Source organism: Lampris incognitus, chromosome 12 (genome assembly GCF_029633865.1).
Source record: "Lampris incognitus isolate fLamInc1 chromosome 12, fLamInc1.hap2, whole genome shotgun sequence".
NCBI lineage: Eukaryota > Metazoa > Chordata > Actinopteri > Lampriformes > Lampridae > Lampris > Lampris incognitus.
This window is the reverse complement of record NC_079222.1, coordinates 6,882,952-6,908,889: the sequence shown is the minus strand read 5'-3', so window position 1 is coordinate 6,908,889 and position 25,938 is coordinate 6,882,952. Positions and strand designations below refer to the sequence as shown.

Sequence of the window (25,938 nt, the reverse complement as noted above, 5' to 3'; positions counted from 1 at the left end):
CACCAAACCCAACACAAAACCTAACACACATCCTGCAACACCAAACCCAACACACATCCTGCAACACCAAACCCAACACCGCAGTCTCCCTCACAGCCCACAAACACATCCTGCAACACCAAACCCAACACCAAACCTAACACACATCCTGCAACACCAAACCCAACACACATCCTGCAACACCAAACCCAACACACATCCTGCAACACCAAACCCAACACACATCCTGCAACACCAAACCCAACACCGAACCCAACACACATCCTGCAACACCAAACCCAACACCAAACCCAACACACATCCTGCAACACCAAACCCAACACACATCCTGCAACACCAAACCCAACACACATCCTGCAACACCAAACCCAACACACATCCTGCAACACCAAACCCAACACACATCCTTCAACACCAAACCCAACACCAAACCCAACACACATCCTGCAACACCAAACCCAACACACATCCTGCAACACCAAACCCAACACACATCCTGCAACACCAAAACCAACACACATCCTGCAACACCAAACCCAACACACATCCTGCAACACCAAACCCAACACACATCCTGCAACACCAAACCCAACACACATCCTACAACACCAAACCCAACACACATCCTGCAACACCAAACCCAACACCGTCTCCCTCACAACTCGTACACATCCTGCATCACCAAACCCAACACACATCCTGCAACACCAAACCCAACACACATCCTGCAACACCAAACCCAACACACATCCTACAACACCAAACCCAACACACATCCTGCAACACCAAACCCAACACACATCCTGCAACACCAAACCCAACACACATCCTGCAACACCAAACCCAACACACATCCTGCAACACCAAACCCAACACCGCAGTCTCCCTCACAGCCCACACACACATCCTGCAACACCAAACCCAACACACATCCTGCAACACCAAACCCAACACCGTCTCCCTCACAACTCGTACACATCCTGCATCACCAAACCCAACACACATCCTGCAACACCAAACCCAACACACATCCTGCAACACCAAACCCAACACACATCCTGCAACACCAAACCCAACACACATCCTGCAACACCAAACCCGACACCCATCCTACAACACCAAACCCAACACACATCCTGCAACACCAAACCCAACACCAAACCCAACACACATCCTGCAACACCAAACCCAACACACATCCTGCAACACCAAACCCAACACACATCCTGCAACACCAAACCCAACACCGCAGTCTCCCTCACAGCCCACACACACATCCTGCAACACCAAACCTAACACACATCCTGCAACACCAAACCCAACACACATCCTGCAACACCAAACCCAACACACATCCTGCAACACCAAACCCAACACACATCCTGCAACACCAAAACCAACACACATCCTGCAACACCAAACCCAACACACATCCTGCAACACCAAACCCAACACACATCCTGCAACACCAAACCCAACACCAAACCCAACACACATCCTACAACACCAAACCCAACACACATCCTGCAACACCAAACCCAACACCGTCTCCCTCACAACTCGTACACATCCTGCATCACCAAACCCAACACACATCCTGCAACACCAAACCCAACACACATCCTGCAACACCAAACCCAACACACATCCTGCAACACCAAACCCAACACACATCCTGCAACACCAAACCCAACACACATCCTGCAACACCAAACCCAACACACATCCTGCAACACCAAACCCAACACCGCAGTCTCCCTCACAGCCCACACACACATCCTGCAACACCAAACCCAACACACATCCTGCAACACCAAACCCAACACCGTCTCCCTCACAACTCGTACACATCCTGCATCACCAAACCCAACACACATCCTGCAACACCAAACCCAACACACATCCTGCAACACCAAACCCAACACACATCCTGCAACACCAAACCCAACACACATCCTGCAACACCAAACCCGACACCCATCCTACAACACCAAACCCAACACACATCCTGCAACACCAAACCCAACACCAAACCCAACACACATCCTGCAACACCAAACCCAACACACATCCTGCAACACCAAACCCAACACACATCCTGCAACACCAAACCCAACACCGCAGTCTCCCTCACAGCCCACACACACATCCTGCAACACCAAACCCAACACACATCCTGCAACACCAAACCCAACACCGTCTCCCTCACAACTCGTACACATCCTGCATCACCAAACCCAACACACATCCTGCAACACCAAACCCAACACACATCCTGCAACACCAAACCCAACACACATCCTGCAACACCAAACCCGACACACATCCTACAACACCAAACCCAACACACATCCTGCAACACCAAACCCAACACAAAACCTAACACACATCCTGCAACACCAAACCCAACACACATCCTGCAACACCAAACCCAACACCGCAGTCTCCCTCACAGCCCACACACACATCCTGCAACACCAAACCCAACACCAAACCTAACACACATCCTGCAACACCAAACCCAACACACATCCTGCAACACCAAACCCAACACACATCCTGCAACACCAAACCCAACACACATCCTGCAACACCAAACCCAACACCGAACCCAACACACATCCTGCAACACCAAACCCAACACCAAACCCAACACACATCCTGCAACACCAAACCCAACACACATCCTGCAACACCAAACCCAACACACATCCTGCAACACCAAACCCAACACACATCCTGCAACACCAAACCCAACACACATCCTTCAACACCAAACCCAACACCAAACCCAACACACATCCTGCAACACCAAACCCAACACACATCCTGCAACACCAAACCCAACACACATCCTGCAACACCAAAACCAACACACATCCTGCAACACCAAACCCAACACACATCCTGCAACACCAAACCCAACACACATCCTGCAACACCAAACCCAACACACATCCTACAACACCAAACCCAACACACATCCTGCAACACCAAACCCAACACCGTCTCCCTCACAACTCGTACACATCCTGCATCACCAAACCCAACACACATCCTGCAACACCAAACCCAACACACATCCTGCAACACCAAACCCAACACACATCCTACAACACCAAACCCAACACACATCCTGCAACACCAAACCCAACACACATCCTGCAACACCAAACCCAACACACATCCTGCAACACCAAACCCAACACACATCCTGCAACACCAAACCCAACACCGCAGTCTCCCTCACAGCCCACACACACATCCTGCAACACCAAACCCAACACACATCCTGCAACACCAAACCCAACACCGTCTCCCTCACAACTCGTACACATCCTGCATCACCAAACCCAACACACATCCTGCAACACCAAACCCAACACACATCCTGCAACACCAAACCCAACACACATCCTGCAACACCAAACCCAACACACATCCTGCAACACCAAACCCGACACCCATCCTACAACACCAAACCCAACACACATCCTGCAACACCAAACCCAACACCAAACCCAACACACATCCTGCAACACCAAACCCAACACACATCCTGCAACACCAAACCCAACACACATCCTGCAACACCAAACCCAACACCGCAGTCTCCCTCACAGCCCACACACACATCCTGCAACACCAAACCTAACACACATCCTGCAACACCAAACCCAACACCAAACCCAACACACATCCTGCAACACCAAACCCAACACACATCCTGCAACACCAAACCCAACACACATCCTGCAACACCAAAACCAACACACATCCTGCAACACCAAACCCAACACACATCCTGCAACACCAAACCCAACACACATCCTGCAACACCAAACCCAACACCAAACCCAACACACATCCTACAACACCAAACCCAACACACATCCTGCAACACCAAACCCAACACCGTCTCCCTCACAACTCGTACACATCCTGCATCACCAAACCCAACACACATCCTGCAACACCAAACCCAACACACATCCTACAACACCAAACCCAACACACATCCTGCAACACCAAACCCAACACCAAACCCAACACACATCCTGCAACACCAAACCCAACACACATCCTGCAACACCAAACCCAACACCGCAGTCTCCCTCACAGCCCACACACACATCCTGCAACACCAAACCCAACACACATCCTGCAACACCAAACCCAACACCGTCTCCCTCACAACTCGTACACATCCTGCATCACCAAACCCAACACACATCCTGCAACACCAAACCCAACACACATCCTGCAACACCAAACCCAACACACATCCTGCAACACCAAACCCAACACACATCCTGCAACACCAAACCCGACACCCATCCTACAACACCAAACCCAACACACATCCTGCAACACCAAACCCAACACCAAACCCAACACACATCCTGCAACACCAAACCCAACACACATCCTGCAACACCAAACCCAACACACATCCTGCAACACCAAACCCAACACCGCAGTCTCCCTCACAGCCCACACACACATCCTGCAACACCAAACCTAACACACATCCTGCAACACCAAACCCAACACACATCCTGCAACACCAAACCCAACACACATCCTGCAACACCAAACCCAACACACATCCTGCAACACCAAACCCAACACACATCCTGCAACACCAAACCCAACACCGCAGTCTCCCTCACAGCCCACACACACATCCTGCAACACCAAACCTAACACACATCCTGCAACACCAAACCCAACACACATCCTGCAACACCAAACCCAACACACATCCTGCAACACCAAACCCAACACCATACCCAACACACATCCTGCAACACCAAACCCAACACACATCCAGCAACACCAAACCCAACACACATCCTACAACACCAAACCCAACACACATCCTGCAACACCAAACCCGACACCCATCCTACAACACCAAACCCAACACACATCCTGCAACACCAAACCCAACACCAAACCCAACACACATCCTGCAACACCAAACCCAACACACATCCTGCAACACCAAACCCAACACACATCCTGCAACACCAAACCCAACACCGCAGTCTCCCTCACAGCCCACACACACATCCTGCAACACCAAACCTAACACACATCCTGCAACACCAAACCCAACACACATCCTGCAACACCAAACCCAACACACATCCTGCAACACCAAACCCAACACCATACCCAACACACATCCTGCAACACCAAACCCAACACACATCCAGCAACACCAAACCCAACACACATCCTACAACACCAAACCCAACACACATCCTGCAACACCAAACCCAACACACATCCTGCAACACCAAACCCAACACCGTCTCCCTCACAACTCACACACATCCTGCATCACCAAACCCAACACACATCCTGCATCACCAAACCCAACACACACCCTACAACACCAAACCCAACACCGCAGTCTCCTCCACAGCCCACACACACATCCTGCAACACCAAACCCAACACCAAACCCAACACACATCCTGCAACACCAAACCCAACACACATCCTGCAACACCAAACCCAACACCACCGTCTCCCTCACAACTTGCACACATCCTGCAACACCAAACCCAACACCGTCTCCCTCACATCCCGCAACACCAAACCCAACACCGTCTCCCTCACATCCCGCAACACCAAACCCAACACTGTCTCCCTCACATCCCGCAACACCAAACCCAACACCGTCTCCCTCACACACATCTTGCGGCACCAAACCCAACACCGTCTCCCTCACAACTCGTACACATCTTGCAGCACGTCACGCCATCTTTGAAGATGACAAACCCTTTTATCTTACTGTTGCTCCTCCTCTTACGATGGTCACATGACATGAAACTTGTCAGTTTTCTCATATCACACATGCACACAGGCACACACACACACACACACACACACACACACACACACACACACACACACACACACACACACACACACACACACACTTTGTGACACTGGGAAATTCTAAATGTTGTAGTTTCGAGGTTGATGAATCAGAAATTGCAGTAAAACACGTGGATGAAAACGAGGCGCTGCAATAAAATGACTAAACCGAGAACCTAAACGACCCGGCTTTACATCGACCTTAAGACTCTGCAGCAGTAGACACTCTCACACGGCTCAGCGATGTAGTGAAACAATATCTGACCACATGTAAAACCTGGCATGGACAATACATATTTCCATATTACATTCCCTCTGAAAAGGCCCAACAGAATCCTTTTTGCAATCAGAACCATCATTTAGACAAATTATGGTTAGAAGAAGAAGAAGAAGAACCATCATTTAGACAAAAGGGCCATTATTAAATTCAACCAGATATGCAAACGTGGAAGTAAACACGCTGTTGTCATGCATACCGACTAAATGGCATAAAAACCAAAAAATATGAAAAAAATTTGACAGTTGTTTGCAAACTTGAACTTACAATTTTGGGAGCACTTCCTGAGCAAAACGTGTACAAATTGGTGAATTATATCTGGGGTTGGCGGTGTTCGAGGGAAACGATCGGGATTTTCAACTTTCGTGAGACGGAGGCCGGGCGAGGTGAGATGTTGACTCTACCAACTCTCAAAGTCCCGTTAGAAGAAGGGGTCATGAGACTACTGAGACTGGCCCCACGAAAAGCACATTAAGGGCCATCCGGGTAGCGTAGCAGTCTATTCCATTATCTACAACACGGGCATCGCCGGTTCAAATCCCCGTGTTACCTCCGGCTTGGTCGGGCGTCCCTACAGACACAATTGGCCGTGTCTGCGAATGGGAAGCCGGATGTGTCCTCCTGGTGAAACTCCTCATTGTCAGGTGAAAAGAAGCGGCTGGTGACTCCACATGTATTGGAGGAGGCATGTGGTAGTCTGCAGTGGGGTGGAGCAGTGACCGGGATGGCTCGGAAAGTGGTGTAATAAGAAATTTAAAAAAGGCACATTAAGATCACAACAATATTCAGGATGTTGCCCGTTTTCATATTCTCCAACAAAATACTTGGAGAATCTACTACTACTACTTTCAGCTGCTCCCATTAGGGGGCGCCACAGCGGATCGTCCGTTTCCATGTCTTCCTGTCCTCTTCATCTTACTCTGTCACACCAGCCACCTGCATGTCCTTTCTCACCACATCCATAAACCTCCTCTTTGGCCTCCCTCTTCTCCTCTTCCCTGGCAGCTCCATATTCAGCATCCTTCTCCCAGTATACCCAGCATCTCTCCTCCACACAAGTCCAAACCATCTCAATCTTCCCTCTCTCGCTTCGTCTCCAAACCGTCCAACCTGAGCGGTCCCTCTAATATACTCGTTCCTAATCCTGTCCTTCTTCATCACTCCCAATGAAAATCTTAGCATCTTCAACCCTGCCACCTCCAGCTCCACCTCCTGTCTTTTCGTCAGCACCACTGTCTCCAACCCATATAACACAGCTGGTCGCACTACCATCTTGTAAACCTTCCCTTTAACTCTTGCTGGTACCCTTCTGTCACAAATCACTCCTGACACTCTTCTCCACCCACTCCACCCTGTCTGCACTCTCTTCTTCACCTCTCTTCTACACACCCCGTTACTTTGAACAAAATACTTGGAGAATATGTCTTAAATATTCAATGTATCCTCCAGCCTTGCTCTCTCATCCATCCATTATCTGAGCCGTTTATCCTGCTCTCAGGGTCGTGGGGATGCTGCAGCCTATCCCAGCAGTCATTGGGCGGCAGGCGGGGAGACACCCTGGACAGGCCACCAGGCCATCACAGGGCCTTGCTGTCTCGCATATACACAAATAACATGAACACACTGAGGCCCTGGCTCCTGCTGACAGAATAGACACAAGTGTCATACTGAAAGGGCAGGTTCAGTTACAAGAGTTCAAATGAAAACGACACACGCACAAAAACACACACCGAAAGGCAAATATGCTGGAGACAACCGTGTTCAAATTCTGCAGTCAAACCTGAGGATGAAGCGACAACTATTCCAGCGGAGAATGAACCTGCACTGTTGTGGATGAGTCCGTAGGTAGACGATCGGTATACCCTAGACGATCGGTATACCCTAGACGCTATGGCGTAACTAATGGGGGGGGGGGGCCCGGGGGGACATGTCCCCCTCAATATTTAGAAGAGGTGAATTTGTCCCCCCCCAAAAAATATATCATGAATGATAATGTTAACTCCCTCGCCAACAAAGGTAAAATAACAACACAGACAGTCGAACTACTTAAAATGTCATTCGTACTTGTTTTCCAACGATTTCATACACCCCTATGATTGGACCATACCATTTTAACCTTGCCACTGGGATTGCCGACCTCGTTGCTGTCTTGCAGTTGCTCCTGACAACCAGGAGACCGGAGCATGAATGGTGGTGTAAGCAAGTGTAAGTAACGTAGCTAGCCAGCTTGCTTGTCTAGCCCAGTACACCACCCTTTCTTACCTTTGGGGCTTCTGACTTAGATTTTCTTACGTATTTCCAGATGAACTATAGCCTTATCTAGTTTATAACTTGTGTTTGGGGTCATCAGTTCAGACCCCCTCACGAACTAGCTAGCTAACAGTAGCCCCTAGACGCTTATGTTAGCTTAAATGAACTTGAACTGATCATTTCGGGCACATGAGATAACATAATAGGTACATCTACAAACTATAGTCACGATAGGCTAGCGCTAGCCTATCTGAGAGTTGTTGGTCTTTTACATAAATAAGACATTTCCACAATAAATTGACGTAGAAAAAGAGCAAAGTGGCGCATACAAATTGCCTAGACGATCGGTATACCCCGGAAGTCGGAAGTTGTTACGAAGTAATTCTATTGGTCAGTCGGTTAAAAGGTCCTTCCGGCCTCCTTCGAACGGTTGGTTGTTGCCTGTGTTTAAACTGTCACGTCGGCGGCAAAGTAGTAGTAGCAGCCAACGGCACATTAACCCTAACCAACCATTGTAACACTTCCGGGAACGACACTTCCGAGGTATAGCTCGTTTGCAGTCACATGACTCTGATGACGCGCGAGAGTCAGATGGAGGGCAGGAAGTGAAAAGCAGAATGGACGAGACGGCGCTAGTTTAGCCCGAACTATGCTAGTTTAGACGACATTATGAGAGAAAGGTGTAAACAGGAAGTAAGATATGTTGGACATGATCTTATGTGATGAAGAGTGATTATTTTTGACGAAGTGGTCACTGCACACTCGCCCGTTACACAAGCCATTTTTTTCGGCCTTTTCGGTCAATTTCTTGCACCCCCCCCCCCCATGAACAACAACTTTTGGTACTCTATAACAACTCCTTGTGGTTTCTCAGTTAATGATGCCAAACAAGGGCATTTCCAAAGTTTGTGACGGTGCTTCCTATGTAGAAAATCACTTCCTGCTCTCCATCTGTAGTTCGTGACGTCATATGCAAACCATAGGGATCGTCTACCTACAGAGTCTGGTAGGGAGACTATGAAAACAGCAGAAGTGCAGACAGTTGGTGCTGAAGTTGTGGTGAAAATCGGGGAGGAAAGCACCAATTTAAAGACTTCCACAAAACCCACTTGACCTACAAAACACAAAGATGTAAAAGACCGGGACTTCTGCCAACAACACATTTTCACCGTTACCCTTTTCTCTCCATAGCATCCATCACATCTCAGCTGCTCCATGCTGGTCTCCCCGGGGTGTCAAATGTTGGACTAACTCAGGAAACAATGGTGGACACTCTGCGGTATCCGTTATTTTGCGGACCACTGCAAAATATGGCCAAGTAGCTGCCCATCTTACTGTACACACGGAGTGAATCTGCAGATTTGCCTGTGATTAAAATCTACAAATGTGTTTTAACCATTTAAGGGGTTAAAGGTCGTTGTGCTCGGTGTTACACCGATAACAGTTCCCCAGTCTGACAACAGTCTGTCTGCTGCGGTCTGTTTAGTGCAATCTAAAAGAATTAAAAAAAAATATTGAAATTCCGTCAATCCCACTCAGCTGAATTATGAGACTTTACTTATTAATACTGTTTGTTCTATTAAAATGTTTGTTCGCCATGTGTATGATGGAGTCAGGCTCCATAATACTACCAGTCATCTTGACCATGGTTGGAGACCCTCCAGCCTCCGTATACAGTAATTTTATACTTTTTGGAAAATACCCCCCTTCTTTCTACCCAGTTCTATCCGGCCAATTAACCCACTCCTCCGAGCCGTCCCGGTCAGTGCTCCACCCCCTCTGCCGATCCAGGGTGGGGGGGGCTGCAGACTACCACATGCCTCCTCCGACACATGTGGAGTCACCAGCCGCTTCTTTTCACCCGACAGTGAGGAGTTTCGCCAGGGGGATGTAGCGCGTGGGAGGATCACGCCGTTTCCCCCAGTTCCCCCTCAAACAGGCACCCCGACCAACCAGAGGAGGCGCTAGTGCAACGACCAGGACACATACCCACATCTGGCTTCCCACCCACAGACACGGCCAATTGTGTCTGTAGGGACGCCCGACCAAGCTGGCGGTAACACAGGGATTCGAACCGGCGAGCCCCGTATTGGTAGGCAACAGAATAGACCACCACACTAACCAGACGCCCTTCATAGGGTAACGTTTTGACCAGGTAGGACGAACACTGGTGCAACGGCGAACACGTTCCTACCGAAACAGGAAGAGAGACTGAACCGTGACTCCCGATGTCTCCATGACAACCAATATGACTGTAGAACAGTGTTCCCATATAGTGTGATGTAGTTTGTAATACATCAGACTGTCTGTGTTAGCTTTGGCCACAGGATCCATTTTTACAAGGGTGGGGACTATTTACTGCTGAGCTGACGCCAGGCCCAACGGCTGCTACACCGGGTTTGTAGTCCTCACTGGCGGAGGGAGGGACGCATCAGGGGCATCACGGATTTCAGCTTTAAAAAAATGTGTGTAAAAAAAAATTATATATATATATATATATATATATATATATATATATATATATATATATATATATACACACTCCATATGGGCATTTTTTACAGTGTATTTAACAGGTTGATTTATTGGAGGCGATGACTACCGCAGGCCTTAAAATAACACTCGGTGACCTTGACTCTAGTCTCTGGCTGAGTGCCAGTCCAGGTGAGTAAATTGAGCCGGCGATGATAGATGTCCCGGATAAGCCAGTGCCCGGGGCTGGATGTTATGCCAAAAGAGAGGTCAACCAGTTTTTTTCCCCCTGTATAAGGGACGCCGCTCGTTTTATAACATGGACACCTATGTAGACATTGACTATGGACTAATTTGTCTTGACGCATGCTCAATAATCCAGGTAAGAAAATCAAAGGAGGGTTGAATCCGTTCATCTGGAAACATTGTTTCCAGATGAACGGATTCAACCCTCCTTTTGATGTGGACTTATTTATTTTTCAGCAACCGGATTCAGAGGGAAGGCGCAGAACAACGGCTGACGGGGAAATATTCACCAAAAAAAAAGGTAAATTAGCCGATACATCTGGATTCCGAACCGAAGAACTCCCCCAAGTCTCGTCTGCTTGACAAAACATATATTTTGTGAGACATAACGAGCCAACGTTCCTCTCGTTTCAACGCTAAACGCCGCTTTCGTCTGGCTCCCACACTCGGCTTTGGATGTGCATCAAAACCCACTCATATGATCAAGGGACGGATCCAGCACAACTCCTAATGGCAGAATTATCACCATCATCACTCGCTCTTTGCTGAAGTGGGGTTTTTGCGGAGCATCCGCTTCTTTTCTGAACTCGCTTCTCGATGAAATACGCCGTACTCGCCTCGTACCGACTCGCAAGTCGTACGGTTACACCTCGAATACTACAGCGCTTCTTAGATCAACGTTTATTAATCTTTCAAGTCTTTCCCCATTTTATATTCACCGCTCCCATAGATCACGGAGGTAAGGTTTCATTTTCTCAGTGATCCATCCTTTTTTACCATACTGGAAGACTCAGCGGTGGGCAGTCTTATCCAGAAAGGGCCGGTGTGGGTGCAGGTCTCAGTTCCGACCGAGCAATTACACACCCGAGTCGCCTAATCAAGTTCCCCGGCAAAGACTCTACCGGTGGATTAGTGGGATCAGGTGTGTAACTGCCTGGTTGGAACAAAAACCTGCACCCACACCGGCCCTTCCTGGATAATATTGCCCACTCTTGCTTGTCATCTGTAGTTCAATGCAACTAATGGAGGACAAAATCCACAATCCTCATTAAGCGCTAATAAAAAAGACCCACTTCAGGAATCAGGAACACCGTCATTTCATTTCATGTGACTGCGTACGTGAAATGAAACACCCTTTCCCCCCAGCCCATAGCAGTGCAACACAAAGACAGACACACGTATCTAAAAACTGCAAGAGCACACATCAAACTACACAAAAAAATAAAATAAAATCACTGTCCAAGAGAGCGAATGCCAGGATGACTGTTGGAACTGCCCATCTGCAAAGGCTAGAACAGTTAGCTTAGCCTGGCCCCGCTTCCGCATCCTGTCAGACCACCCTCGGTGTTTCCTCTTTGGGTGCAGCTCCTGGCAGGGCCGTGGTCCCCGGGCCCACCAGACCAGGCTCCCCCAGCTGACCCGACGCCAGGTCTCTCCCAGCCAGACACCCTCGACACACCTCCCCGCACTCCACGTGATGATACAAAAACACAGCCAACGCCAGGCGAGGCCGCCACCAGACCACCCTCGATGTTATTGGACCTGCCGGTCTGCAGGAGCTAGCAGTGAGCTTAGCCTGCCCCGCTTCCTCATCCTGTCAGACTACCCTCGGTGCTTCCTCTTTGGGTGCAGCTCCGGGCAGGGCCGTGGTCCCTGGGCACACAGGATGCAGCAGACCAAGCTCTCCCAGCCATCAAACAAAGACACGGACAAAGACGCTGCATGGACGATACTGGGCGAGGCCGCCATCTTGGTGCACTTAACTCACAACATGATGCTACAGCGGTCCATCATAGTGAATTCAAGTGGTCAATTCAAAACTCTACTTACTTCCAATCAGTGACCCACACTCACCGGTAATTCAGTTTGGGTTGTGTAGTTTGTGTTGCAGGAAGTGAATCAGCAGGAAACATCAGCTTGGTTGTGTTGCTGTTCACGTAAAGGTAAAAGCAGCATGTTTGGGATGATGGTCACATGTTGGGGGGGGGGAGCGTTAGACGTTAGCTAAACGGATAAAAACCGTGGCCTTTAAGCCGGAGGGAAAAGTAGGCTGCCTGGGGACGTGACCACGTTTGGACCAGAATACGAGGACGAGGATTCGCTTTGCTGTGGCAACACAAAGCACAAGGGAAGAACGAGGGAATTTGGCGATAGCAAAGTTTTAAAATGACCACTCGAACTGGCTCCGATGGACCGCTGAAGTATCACGTTCGCTTTGTTTGAACCATAAAGCGTGGAGGATTGTGGATTTGACCTCTTATCAGTTGCACTGAACTCTAGCTGACAAGCTGACAAAGAGTTGCATGTCCAGTATTAAGAACATGATAACTGACCGGGAAAATGAAATTAAGCCACTTTTTGGCCGCCGTGCTTCTCCACTGGGGTCAAGTCAGGTCATTTTTATTTTTCAGGCCCAATATGACAAACTACAAATTTGCCTCAGGGGGCTTTACAGCAACACAGCATCCTGGTCCTTAGACCCTCGCATCGGATAAGGAACAACTCCCTAAAAAAAAAACTAGGGAGAAACCTCAGGGGCGCAACAGAGAAGGGAATTTACATAATACGACAGTTGAAAGAGAGGAACCAGGGGGACCGACTGCATTGCTCAGGGGCCTCTCCACCGCAAGCTAACGGCATAAGGTACTTACTCGCTTTCCCTCGACAGATCCTCTGGGGATTCAAACCTGCCGTCTTCGGACCAAAAGTCTGTTTTCCTGAGCGTTACGTCACACCTCCACCCTAGGACAGAACTGTCTGCCTTGCAGAATCCACCGAGAGCCGGGCTTCGGACTCTCGCTCCTGCAGCCAAGCTAGGACTGATAACAGAGAACGACGCTGTGGCCCACACCGCTCTGCCCCTCTCTGGGGCAAGACGAGCTCGCCGAATATTTACTCGGCTTACAGGACCATTAAGAGAAACCAGTATAACACGTCAGTATCACAGTTTACCATTTACCCCTCTGGCAGAGCCAGTCTGCCCATCACCCAAATGACTGCTGACACTTACACACATGCATGTGTGTGTGTGTGTGTGTGTGTGTGTGTGTGTGTGTGTGTGTGTGTGTGTGTTCACAGAATACGGGACTGTTCAGCTACACTTTCACCACTAAAAATTCCCCCATCCTTTTCAAAAACCCCTAAAGTCTGCATGCGTGTTCACACGGCTCACCGACCTGACCAGTTTACTGACCGACAGCTGTGACACGAACACTACGATATATACACACAAGTCACAAGTCTAATTTATTATCATTATTATTATTATTATTATTATTATTACTGGAGCAGTGGGTGGGATATCTGGGAACATGTGGTTTGTTGCTGATGGTGCACGTCACCAATACTTTAGCTGGCAGAAAAAAGAAATGGAGGGGCGTCCGGGTGGCGGTTCAAATCCCTGTGTTACCTCCGGGTGGGAAGCTGGATGTGGGTATGTGTGCCCTGGTTGCTGCACTAGCGCCTCCTCTGGTCGGTCAGGGCGCCTGTTCGGGGGGGAGGGTGGCGTGATCATCCCATGCGCTACATCCGCCTGGTGAAACTCCTCACTGTCAGGTGAAAAGAAGTGGCTGGCGACTCCACATGTATCGGAGGAGACAGGTGGTAGTCTGCAGCCCTCCCTGGATCGGCAGAGGGGGTGGAGCAGCAACCGGGACGGCTTGGGAGAGTGGGGTAGTTGGCCAAGTACAACTGGGGGGGGGGAGGAAGGGGGGAAACCCCCCCCCCCAAAAAAAGAAATGGCGTGAGGCAATTGGTCAACATCAACCACTATTTCTCCATGTGTAGAAAATGAATTAATTTCTGGGGGCTGGTTTAATGTCAGCTGTTGGCGGTGAAGGAACACGGCTGAAGCAACAAGTCAAAGGTCAGTGGGTTTCCATCAAGATATGCGAGTAGGGTTGGGTATTGTGGATTGGTTTTGACTTGGAACTGGTTTCAAATTTCCCCACACCAAAACTGCTAACAAACAAGCCACTTATTAAATGGTTGAAGGTTGATGTAGTTGTGAGGCTGCCATACAACATCACCTATCCATCACGTCACGGCTTCTATGTCGACATGCCCAACAACTTTACAAAGACAATTTGTCATCATTTTGTTTTACATACGAGAACTGCTCTCTCGCACACATTGCATGCCAAACTAATGTGTGTAAGGATTCCGAGTCGTGATCTCAATTCTGAGCCCCCAAAAAAATGGACTCCCATTTAATCCAGAATCATGCAGCCCTACTGCAGTGACAGGCATTGATGCAGGTCCATAAGTACTGGGACGGCATCCAGCACTTTACCTGTGCCTCCGTCCACAGGGTTAGTGGTTGTGTCAGGAAGGGCATCTGATGTAAAATTTTGCCAAATTACTAAGTGGACTGACAAGACCATACCGGATCGGTCGAGGCCCGGGTTAACAACGGCCGCCGTTGGTGCTGTGCCCTCGCAGGGTACCGATGGGACCTATAAAATCCGCTGTGGTGACCCCCGAGAAACAGGGAACAAGCCGAAAGAAGACCACACAGCCCTACTAACTACCACATCAGTTAAAAGCATTACTACTTCATGGATAACCGTTTCTTATGTGATGACAAAATCTTTTTTCTAGTTCAGACATCAGCCGATTGGCCAACAATGGAAACGTGTCTTCATGCATGCTCAATAATCCAGGTAAGGAAATCACAGAAAGTGGAATCAGTTCATCTGGACACGTTTATTGAGAGAGAAACGGTTCGTCATCATCCAAGTGACCTCTTCAGTCTCAGCTGACTGCAGGTGTCCCCACCCTTATAATCAATACAGAGGCATAACGACCCAAACTAGAGTTAATGGTGGTGGATTTTGCGAAAAGGATGGGAAAGGCTGTGGTGAATACATATTTAAGAAACGGAGGAACACAGGGTGACGTATAAGAGTGGAGGAAAGTGCACACAGGTGGACTATATCTTATGTAGGAGGCGCCATCTGAAAGGGATTGGAGACGGCAAGGTGGTGACAGAGGAGAACGTAGCTAGGCAGCATTGGATGGTGGCTGGAAGTATGACATCAGAGATCAGGAAGAGGTAGTGAGTGAAGGCAGAGCCAGTGATAAAATGGTGGAAGTTGAAGAAGGAAGACTGTTGTTGTGTGGAGTTCAGGGAGGAGGCAAGACAGACACTGGGTGGTAGTGAAGAGTTGCCACATGGCTAGGCAACCACTGCAGAAATAGTGAGGGAGACAGCAAGGAAGGTACTTGGTGTGTCACCGGGACAGAGGAAGAAAGACAAGGAGACTTGGTGGTGGGATGAGAAAGTACAGCAAAGTATACAGAGGAAGAAGTAGGCAAAGAAGAAGTGGGATAGTCAGAGAGATGAAGAAAGTAGACAGGACTACAAGGAGATGCCAAGTAAAGCAAAGGGAGAGGTGGCAAAGGCAAAGGAACAGGTGTATGGTGAGTTGTATGACAGATTAGACACTAAGGAAGGAAGACAGGACTTGTACCGATTGGCTAGACAGAGGGACCGAGCTGGTGAGGATGTGCAGCAAGTTAGGGCGATCAAGGATAGAGATGGAAATGTGCTCACAAGAGAGGAGAGTGTGTTGAGAAGGTGGAAGGAGTACTTCGAGGGGCTGATGAATGACGAAAATGAGAGAGAGAGAAGGTTGGATGATGAAGGAATCGTGAATCAGGAAGTGCGGTGGATTAGCAAGGAGGAAGTGAGGGCAGCTATGAAGAGGATGAAGAGTGGAAAGGCAGTTGGTCCTGATGACATACCTGTGGAGGCATGGAGGTGTTTAGGAGAGATGGCAGTGGGGTTTTTAACTAGATTGTTTAACACAATCCTGGAAAGTGAGAGGATGCCTGAGGAGTGGAGAAGAAGCATACTGGTACCAGTTTTCAAGAACAAGGGTGATGTGCAGAACTGCAGCAACTACAGAGGTATAAAGTTGATCAGCCACAGCATGAAGATATGGGAAAGAGTAATAGAAGCTAGGTTAAGAGGAGGAGAGGTGATGATCAGCTAGCAGCAGTATGGTTTCATGCCAGGAAAGAGCACCACAGATGTGATGTTTGCTTTGAGAATGTTGATGGAGAAGTATAGAGGAGGCCAGAAGGAGTCCCATTGTGTCTTTGTGGATTTAGAGAAAGCATATGACAGGGTGCCAGGAGAGGAGGTGTGGTATTGTATGACGAATTGTATGACGTTTCTCTCAATAAATGGCGTCCAGATGAACCGATTCAACTTTCTGTGACTTTACCATGTGGACTCAGCCATGCCTAGCCACGTCAAAGACATGTCCTACAAGTCCACATTGTTTGCCATGCTTTTGGTACATGTGGCACTTTGTTTGCTTGCCACAACCGCCCATTGATTCACCTATGTACGAGCCACATGAACCGTTTAACGTGTCCAAGGTAAATGGTGTGGGAACCACGCCCGTCCGCCACAAACCGGCCCTGTGCCTGTCCGGTTCTGGAGCACACCTTGTGTTAACGCCAAGAAAAAACACACACTAGGGGAATATTTGGGCCAATAAAAGGAAGTACAGAGAACATATGCAGGCTCCATATTACCCCCCCCCTAAAATAATGCAGTCTTCTTTTTGGAATACATTTAAAAAGTGAGGAAAATTTGCATTATCTTAAAGTACTCGAGATAAACTTTTGGATTGAAGTTATACTGAAGTCATATCTGATGAAGATTATATGAATCTCCAAAACTCACTACTGTCATTTCCTCCTTGCATGAAGTAAATCTACGAGCTGATCACATCCAAGCTAACGCAACAAGGAAGGTAAAACTGTTTCCGGGTCGTCATCATCATGACAGTACTTTAAAAAAAATAAACCAGACTTCAGACTTAAATACCCCATGCCTGACAACGACCGGGCCTCAACTGCAGGAAGTGTCCATTTTTACAGTTGTGTCTGATATGTAGACTTTAAAATGTGCCTTCATTAAGAATCTTAATAGGTGAGATTTTTTCCACTTGTCGATTTCATTTATCCTGACCGATATCGATTAAACACATCAAGTACTACCACTATCAAGTACTATCACTATCAAGTACTATCACTACCACTAGATTCATAGTTCTCTTACCCCACTGATTTGCAAGGAAAACTTCAAAGCTCACTTTCCTTATGCTAAATAACCAGGATGTTTATCGCCGCGGGCCATCTTGCCAGAGTCTATAGCCATATTTCCTCAATACATCACCTCCGCTACGCCGTGATGAAATAGCACTCGGTCCACACGGCCTATTAGCAAAAACAGGACCTTCATCCCACTCATCATCATGAGTTGTTGCACAGGGGGGAGGAGGAGTTGGCGTGGGCACTAAAACGCCCGACTCATCACTTCAGCCTCTCCCTCCACTGACCGGTGACGTACATCAAACGCTGAGGCGGCTGGAATATGAACATATACAGTAAACAAGCCCTGGGCTCCACCGACTGCTTAGTCCTCCGTTAATCAAAGGCAGCCCCGGCTGATGAGGAGATGTGAAGTCAGGTATACAGAGGCTGACATGGATGCCCGTGTCTTCTTTCCCCCATTCTAAAAAAGCATCAGTCAGCTTTTCTTTTTGCTAGCTTAACTTGCTGAAACTACAGTCTTTTTTGGGGGGGGGGTGTGATTGACATCAAACTGATAGTTTCACAATTTCATCCAACAAAAGGGGGAAAATGGATTAAAAAAAAACCTTTTCCATCATCATGGGGCCATAATGACACTACACGCCACGCCGTACTAGGTAGGAGTCATATGCACGGCTATCTTTCCATTAGTGTTACTGCTGAAGCCAAGGAACAAGACAAGGAAGTCCCACAGAACCACCACGAGGACGACAACAAACGACATCATGATGCAACCATGTCCGCCTACGTGACACGTGGCGCGTTGTCCTCCACTGGCCACACCACGGATTCAGACGTGCTGTTTGATTTTGCTCTCTGACCGAAAAAGGCAAACGCCTGCTGGTTGTCATTTCAGGACAGGGAGTCATAATGGCATCAACCCACCGGATGTGACATCAATACAAAACCAATAACTGAAACTGATCAGGAATCAATAATCAGGAACACTATCTGAAACGGTTCCCCCCAGCCCACAGCAAAGACAAAAACACACCTAAAAACTACCACACACACACACACACACACACACACACACCCATGGACAATTTTACCTTAGCTATTGACAGCTAAACACGGTTTCTATAATGCTAATTTTTTTATGCTAGCTACCGAGCTAAAGTTGATTTTAAGTATTTACACATTCTAACTTCAATCATAAATTTATATATATATATATATATATATATATATATATATATATATGTTGCAACCCTTTACGACATTAATCTATAAAAAAAGCAAAAATACAGATGTAAGGACTGCTAGCTTGCTAGCTAACGACAAGCACCTTCAGAGGTGCACCAGATGCTTCAGCGGTGCACCAGGTGGAAACATTTTAAAAAAAGTAGTGTCCTGGCTTTGACAGGTTAGTCTACTCCACTGGTCTTTATTTAACACCGTCTCATCTTGCAGACCTCCATGGGTGCACGGCTACAACTCTCCATCAACGGAACAGCCCTCTTCCTGGAGGCAAGTATACATATTAATCCCTGTCCAGGGGAACCAACGCCAGCCAGGATGACTGTCGGGACCGCCGGTCTACGTGGGCTAGCAGTTAGCTTAGCCTGCGTCCTCCTCGGGCGCAGCTCCACCAGGCAGGGGGGGGCGTGGTCCCATATGATGCATACATATACATACAACCTTTATTTTAATAGGCAAGCTAATCAAGAGCAAACTCTTATTTACAATAACGGCCTATGTTGGGGGTAAGTGCCCCCTAGGGGAAGGGGATGGGGGGTAAAATAAAAAAAAGAGAGGTAAAATCAAGAAACAGCAGTGACATGACAGGCCAAATACATATAGATATCACAATCAGTACAACAAAACACTCATCATGATGGAGATGATGACGTCATCAAGCCCGCCCATCGGTACAGTTACCAGACGGAACCCAAAATCCAGAAATGAGCACCATTTTGAATCATCCCACGCCAGACTGTGCGTCAGTGGAAAACCACGTGGGGTGGCTTGTGTGTGTGTGTGTGTGTGTGTGTGTGTGTGTGTGTGTGTGTGTGTGTGTGTGTGTGTGTGTGTGTGTGTGTGCTCAGACTGGCTCAGTCTTGCCCATGAGTGACCTCAGCTCTTCACAGCCGTCTGTCACGTGACCTCAAAGCCAGTGGCTGTTAGGAACACACCAAAAACAGGCCGTACCACTGTTGGTTTTCTCTCTCTCTCCAAAAACGTCGCCGTCTGCAGCACAGACTGTCAAAATATTGAATTAGAATATTTATTTCGGCCCGACTACTTATTTTACTCCACCGATGGGCCTGCCGAAGGCTGCTTATGGCGACCCCAGAGCAGCAGAAGGTTCTGGAGCGTTGAGTTCACATACGTATGTGGACTAGGTCCAGCTTTGGAAGAGCACCGAAAATGATGAACACAAATATTTCGCTGCACGAATGAAGGCACCTTGTGCGCCACTCAAAGCAGAATGAAATATAAAATGAAAAAGCCAGTATTTCATCCATCCATCCATCCATCCATCCATCCATCCATCCATCCATCCATCCACCCATCCATCCTCCGAACCGCTTATCCTGCTCTCAGGGTGGTGGGATGCTGGAGCCTATCCCAGCAGTTACTGGGCGGCAGGCGGGGAGACACCCTGGACAGGCCGCCAGGCCATCACACACACACACACACACACACACACACACACACACACACACACACATATATATATTCATACCTAGGGACAATGTAGTATGGCCGAGTCACCTGACCTACATGTCTTTGGACTGTGGGAGGAAACCCACACAGACCCGTGTTACTAAAACATTGACTATGAAACGACCCCCCCCCTCAAAAAAGTCTGACTGAGTTTAATGGAATTGGTTATTCAGATGCACTCGTTAACACAGCAGCCATTTTAAGATGGCGGGCTTGTTTGTAGCAGCACACAGGCTGAATGCAAAATATTCCCCTTTAACGCTCCTGACATCCTATACCATTTCCTTCCGGTGACTTCTACTTCCTGGATATGGACGTTACCCTCTTATTCGTCAGTGGTTATACTTTAAATCAGATTTATCCAACCCGCATCTCCTCCATCATTTTATCAGCCAACAAGAACAGAAAGCCTACATATAAAACAGGTGATGAGAGTGATGTTTAAAAGCAGGGCTTACAATTAATGGGGAGTTTCCATAATAGCCATATATATATATATATATATATATATATATATATATATATATATACACACACACACACACACACACACACACACACACACACACACACACACACACACACACACACAGCACTGCTACAGGCTTGACGAGCACGTGCTCAGATACATTAGTTGAAGCAGAGCTGTGAAATATTGACAATGTAACGACAACCACGGGGAGTTTTACATGACGTCATCACAATATCCGCTCATAGGGCGCCCGGGTGGCGTGGCGGTCTATTCCGTTGCCTGCCAACACGGGGCTCGCCTGTTCGAATCCCCGTGTGACCTCCGGCTCGGTCGGGCGTCCCTACAGACACAATTGGCCATGTCTGTGGGTGGGACGCCAGATGTGGGTATGTGTCCCGGTCGCTGCACTAGCGCCTCCTCTGGTCGGTCGGGGCGCCTGTTCGGGGGGGGGGGGACTCCTCACTGTCAGCTGAAAAGTAGCGGCTGGCGACTCCGCATGTATCGGAGGAGACATGTGGTAGTCCGGCGCGGAACATAGGGTCGTTGGCCAAGTACAACTGGGGAGGGGAGGGGAGGGGGGAGGGGAGGGTTGGACCCCCCCCCCATCTGCTTACATATGCAAAAGGGACGATGTCACTTCTTCACGTCCAATACTGATTAGGAGTACGAATCTATAAGTATTGGCCAGTACAGAGTACTGACCCAGTCCATTACATTTGCTCACAGTGCAGATGTGGACCATTAATTTGGACTCAACATGGCGGAGAAAGAACCAGAACCAGGTTTTTTTCAGCCATTACAGAAAATGTGGCCTTCCATGTGTCAAACATGCGGTAAACTGAGCCACCTTACTCTTATTTTAGACGTCACTCAAGTCTTTTGGTTTCGGATTCAAGTCTTGGGTGGACGGTCCATCCTGGTATCGGTCCGGTAACAACGGTACCGGCACATCTCTAAGTATAACATAATACTACAAGCAGTTGTCAAATAACACTCCCCAAATTATCTCAGGTGTAATTTTGGCATGACGGAACCTCGCCATCATTACTTCAGACTACTGAACTGTGCGTCGCCACAAGACGAGGTCCGGATTTCACCTCCGCGCCGCTGAAAGACGACGGAGGCTGCGGGACTGAATCGCCGCCCTCGCAAGTCCGAACTCGAAGCCTTGTGCAAACGAACGGCCTCTCGCGCTCGGAATAGCACGAGCATTGTGCTTTATATAAATGGTCACGGTAGAGGTCATGGTAATAGAATTTGCCCCAGTAACAGGCGCGGATACCACCACCCCCCCAACCCCCCTACCCAATCCACCACCCCGCCCACTCCAAGACGACCACAGCCGGGGGTCTACATATCGCAGAAACACACGTCCGCCCTAATTAGGCCAGCGTCGATGCTGCCTCATCTGCGCGACACCCTGCCTCGATACGCGGGGCAAACACGCTCCGTTTGTGTGCGCGGAAGGGGAGGAGGGGGGGCAACAACACACAGCAGGGGGGGGTGTAGAGGGGGGGGTCGACGGTGTAAAACCAATGTCCGTCTTAACAACCGAGACCCGGAGGAGCGGTGTATGTGACCCACTGAAACGAGCGCCGCTGGTTTCCAGTTTAACCCAGTTTCCAGCGCACGACGCCGCCGCCGCCGCGAACTGGAAACGGCCTCGGACGCTCCTAATTATCGGCATCACCTGCCGTCGCTAATTGCCCCCGCGAGCCCGCGCCCTCTCCGCGGGGACTGCGGCGTTTCTGCGGACCGCTCCGGGGAGACGTTTCCTTGCCTCACGCCAATCTAGCGACGGTTTCTTTCTCTGGCTTTCTGTGCCGGCTTCCACGAGAATACATTAATACATTACCAGCCCGCTGGGAACACACGCTCACACGCACTCACACGCACGCACTCACACGCACTCACACGCACGGACGATTCCGTGTTGGAAATGAGTGCAAAAAAATGGGGACTAAGCGGGGGCGCATCATCATATGCACGCAGCGTTGGGCAGCAGGCTCGGGGGTTTTAGTTCAGAACCAGAAGCGGAGCAAATAAAGCTCCACTACTTCACGAGCGACCCGGTCCGTGCACGGGGTGGTGGGGGGGGGGGGGCTCCCAATTTTATTCCAAGTCCGAGCAATAACATAACGAGCCGTTTCACCAACACCACCATCGCCATTAATTAGAAAGGCCAGCACGGCGCCTCGTTTGTTCAAATTACACGGCGTTCGCTTCAAACGAGTCGGCGCGAGCGTTTCCACCAAAACCATTTGACGCGTGCGAGCGTGCCCCCGCGCGCGTGGCGTTTGAGAAGCGTCTCGTTGAACAAACACGAGGGTTTAAGAGCCAGACGCTGCCCGCGACAGCCATTCCTCCCGACCAAACCCCGAGACAGGTGTCCGTACCGCGAGCCACCGAGAGTCACGAGCGCCATACGTTACGAAAGCCTCGCCTTCAGCGGGACCGGGTCCCGGCGTACACTTACCGAGCAGACCCGTGCAGCACTGGAGACATACGAGCAGGGCGACCCCCGCAGACACCGACGCGACCATGGCTGGGACGCTGACTGCTCGGCGGCGTCGTCGTCTCGTCCTCCTCCCCGTTGACGCGTTAACAAGACGCAGCCGGCTCCACGAGCAAACAGATGACGGGAAAACCACGTGTGCTTTTTTTTTTTCTTTTTTTTCCTCCTAGGATCTCGCCGACGCACGGCGGCTGCTCAGACCCGCACTCCCGCCCCTCCGAGCGGCCGAGGAGCTGCAATCCATGTGCTGTGTTTATGTACTACGTTCGCTCAGTGACGGCTAGTGCACCGAGCCCGGGAAGGCTGAGGGGTCGGTTTTTTCTCTCCCCTTCCTTCGACACGTCTTTTGCACACAATGTTAACCCTTCACTGTCCTGCCGAGGCGCCGAGAAACGGGCCATAATGGGAACAGCAGTCACCGGCATCACAATAATAACCCACATAGCAAAACGGCTGTGGCCCGGACCCCGTCCCACACCAGACACTAACATCCGGCCCACATACCGCGTGGAACGATGGCACCAGATCTGGGCCAGAACCAAGCCAAAGGTGGCCCATATTTGTCTTGTGATATTTGGGCCATATTCACCATTTACCACACGGGCCGCTTCTGGGTCACATCCAGATGACATGTTGTTGAGAGCGCCGCGTCTTTGCCCAAAAAAAAGGTCCACATTTGATTTGGCATATTTGGGCCATATTTGCTGTTATACATGTGGGCCACTTCAGGCTCACATCCATTTTGTCAGGGCCAGAAGAAGGCCATCAGTGCCGCATCATTGCCTGAAGTGGAACACATCAGAATGCTATCTGCCCCCCCCCCCCCGAGGTCACAACCGGCGACATTAGTCTGATACCCCTTTCACGCTGGCCAAAAAACCTGCTAACATCTGCCTTTGGTCGTCACCAAAGGCAGATGTTAGTCAGTCAGTCAGTCAGTCAGCAAAGGGTCTTCTACTTAGTCTGAGTTGAACCCCTCAAACAAACAACGCAACAATAACCACAACATGAACACATCATTAAAACATAATAGTAAATCCGACATTAACAGTCCCATCAGCCATTGCGCTCCCCCTGCGCAGAACAGCGACAGTCAGAGCAGTCAGAGCAACCGCCTCCCCGGTTGCTACATAGCCCCCACCTGAGGGATGAGTCACCCTTGACGACCCCATCACCCAACAACACATAGTGCCCCAAATGTCCAGGGTGCCACCACTGGTTAACAGTCCACCCAAAACATTGTGTGTCATAGGCCCTGTTCTGCCGGGGCAGTGCACATGCGGCTCCATGTCTCGTTGACACCCAGGCTAATAGAACCGCCCCCTGAGGCGGTGGAGGGTCTTGGTGTTCCCATAGTGCCCCGTACCCACCGAGCCATAGACCATCTGGAGAACCTGGGGATGTAGCACACGGGGCACCAATAGCTGCAGGAGGCTGCTCCCTCATCTGGGAGCTTGCCACCTCTGGCACGGTCACGACTGCACAGCGTCATCCACCTCCACCCTCATTATAAAGTTGGCTGATGATACCACAGTGGTAGGTCTCATCAGCAACAACAATGAATCATCATGCAGAGCGGGGGTGGATCGACTGGCGGCAAGGTGCAAAAACAAAAACCTCTCCCTAAATACAGAAAAAAACTAAGCAAGTTATTATTGACTTTAGAAAGACCAGCACCCACCATACCCTTCTGGCCATCAATGGTATGGCTGTGGAGAGAGTCAGCAGTGTTAAGTTCCTGGGAGTTCATATCGCAGAGGACCTCTCTGGGGCCTCATGTAGAAATCGTTACTATGGGCAAATTTGTGCGTACACACCCATGGGATATTTTAGCCCTCATGATTGTCTGACAGTCAGCAGTAAAGCATGATGGGTTATTTGTAATTCCTTCCTCCTAACATCTATTGTCTACCTCTTGCAACGAGCAATCAGCCAGGCCTGCAAAGACATCGGTGTTAGCCAATCGGTGTCTAAATTCAGGGGTTACCCAGGTTGTACACTGGTCTCTGAGACAAACGTCAGGGCCAGAAAATC

At 49.3% G+C, this 25,938-nt stretch overlaps 1 protein-coding gene across 1 annotated transcript in view; it reads right to left on the bottom strand.

Annotated features, from left to right (window-relative positions):
• Window positions 1-25,654, bottom strand: part of vldlr (very low density lipoprotein receptor) — a 104,438-nt gene extending 78,784 nt beyond the window's left edge. Inside the window, exons 1-2 of the mRNA XM_056291188.1 lie at window positions 25,591-25,654; window positions 23,866-24,008 (exon numbers count right to left, since the gene is read on the bottom strand). Of these exons, the coding sequence (XP_056147163.1) occupies window positions 23,866-24,008; window positions 25,591-25,654 (207 nt within the window). The remainder of the gene's footprint in view (window positions 1-23,865; window positions 24,009-25,590) is intronic.
• Between the last annotated feature and the right edge of the window lie 284 nt (window positions 25,655-25,938).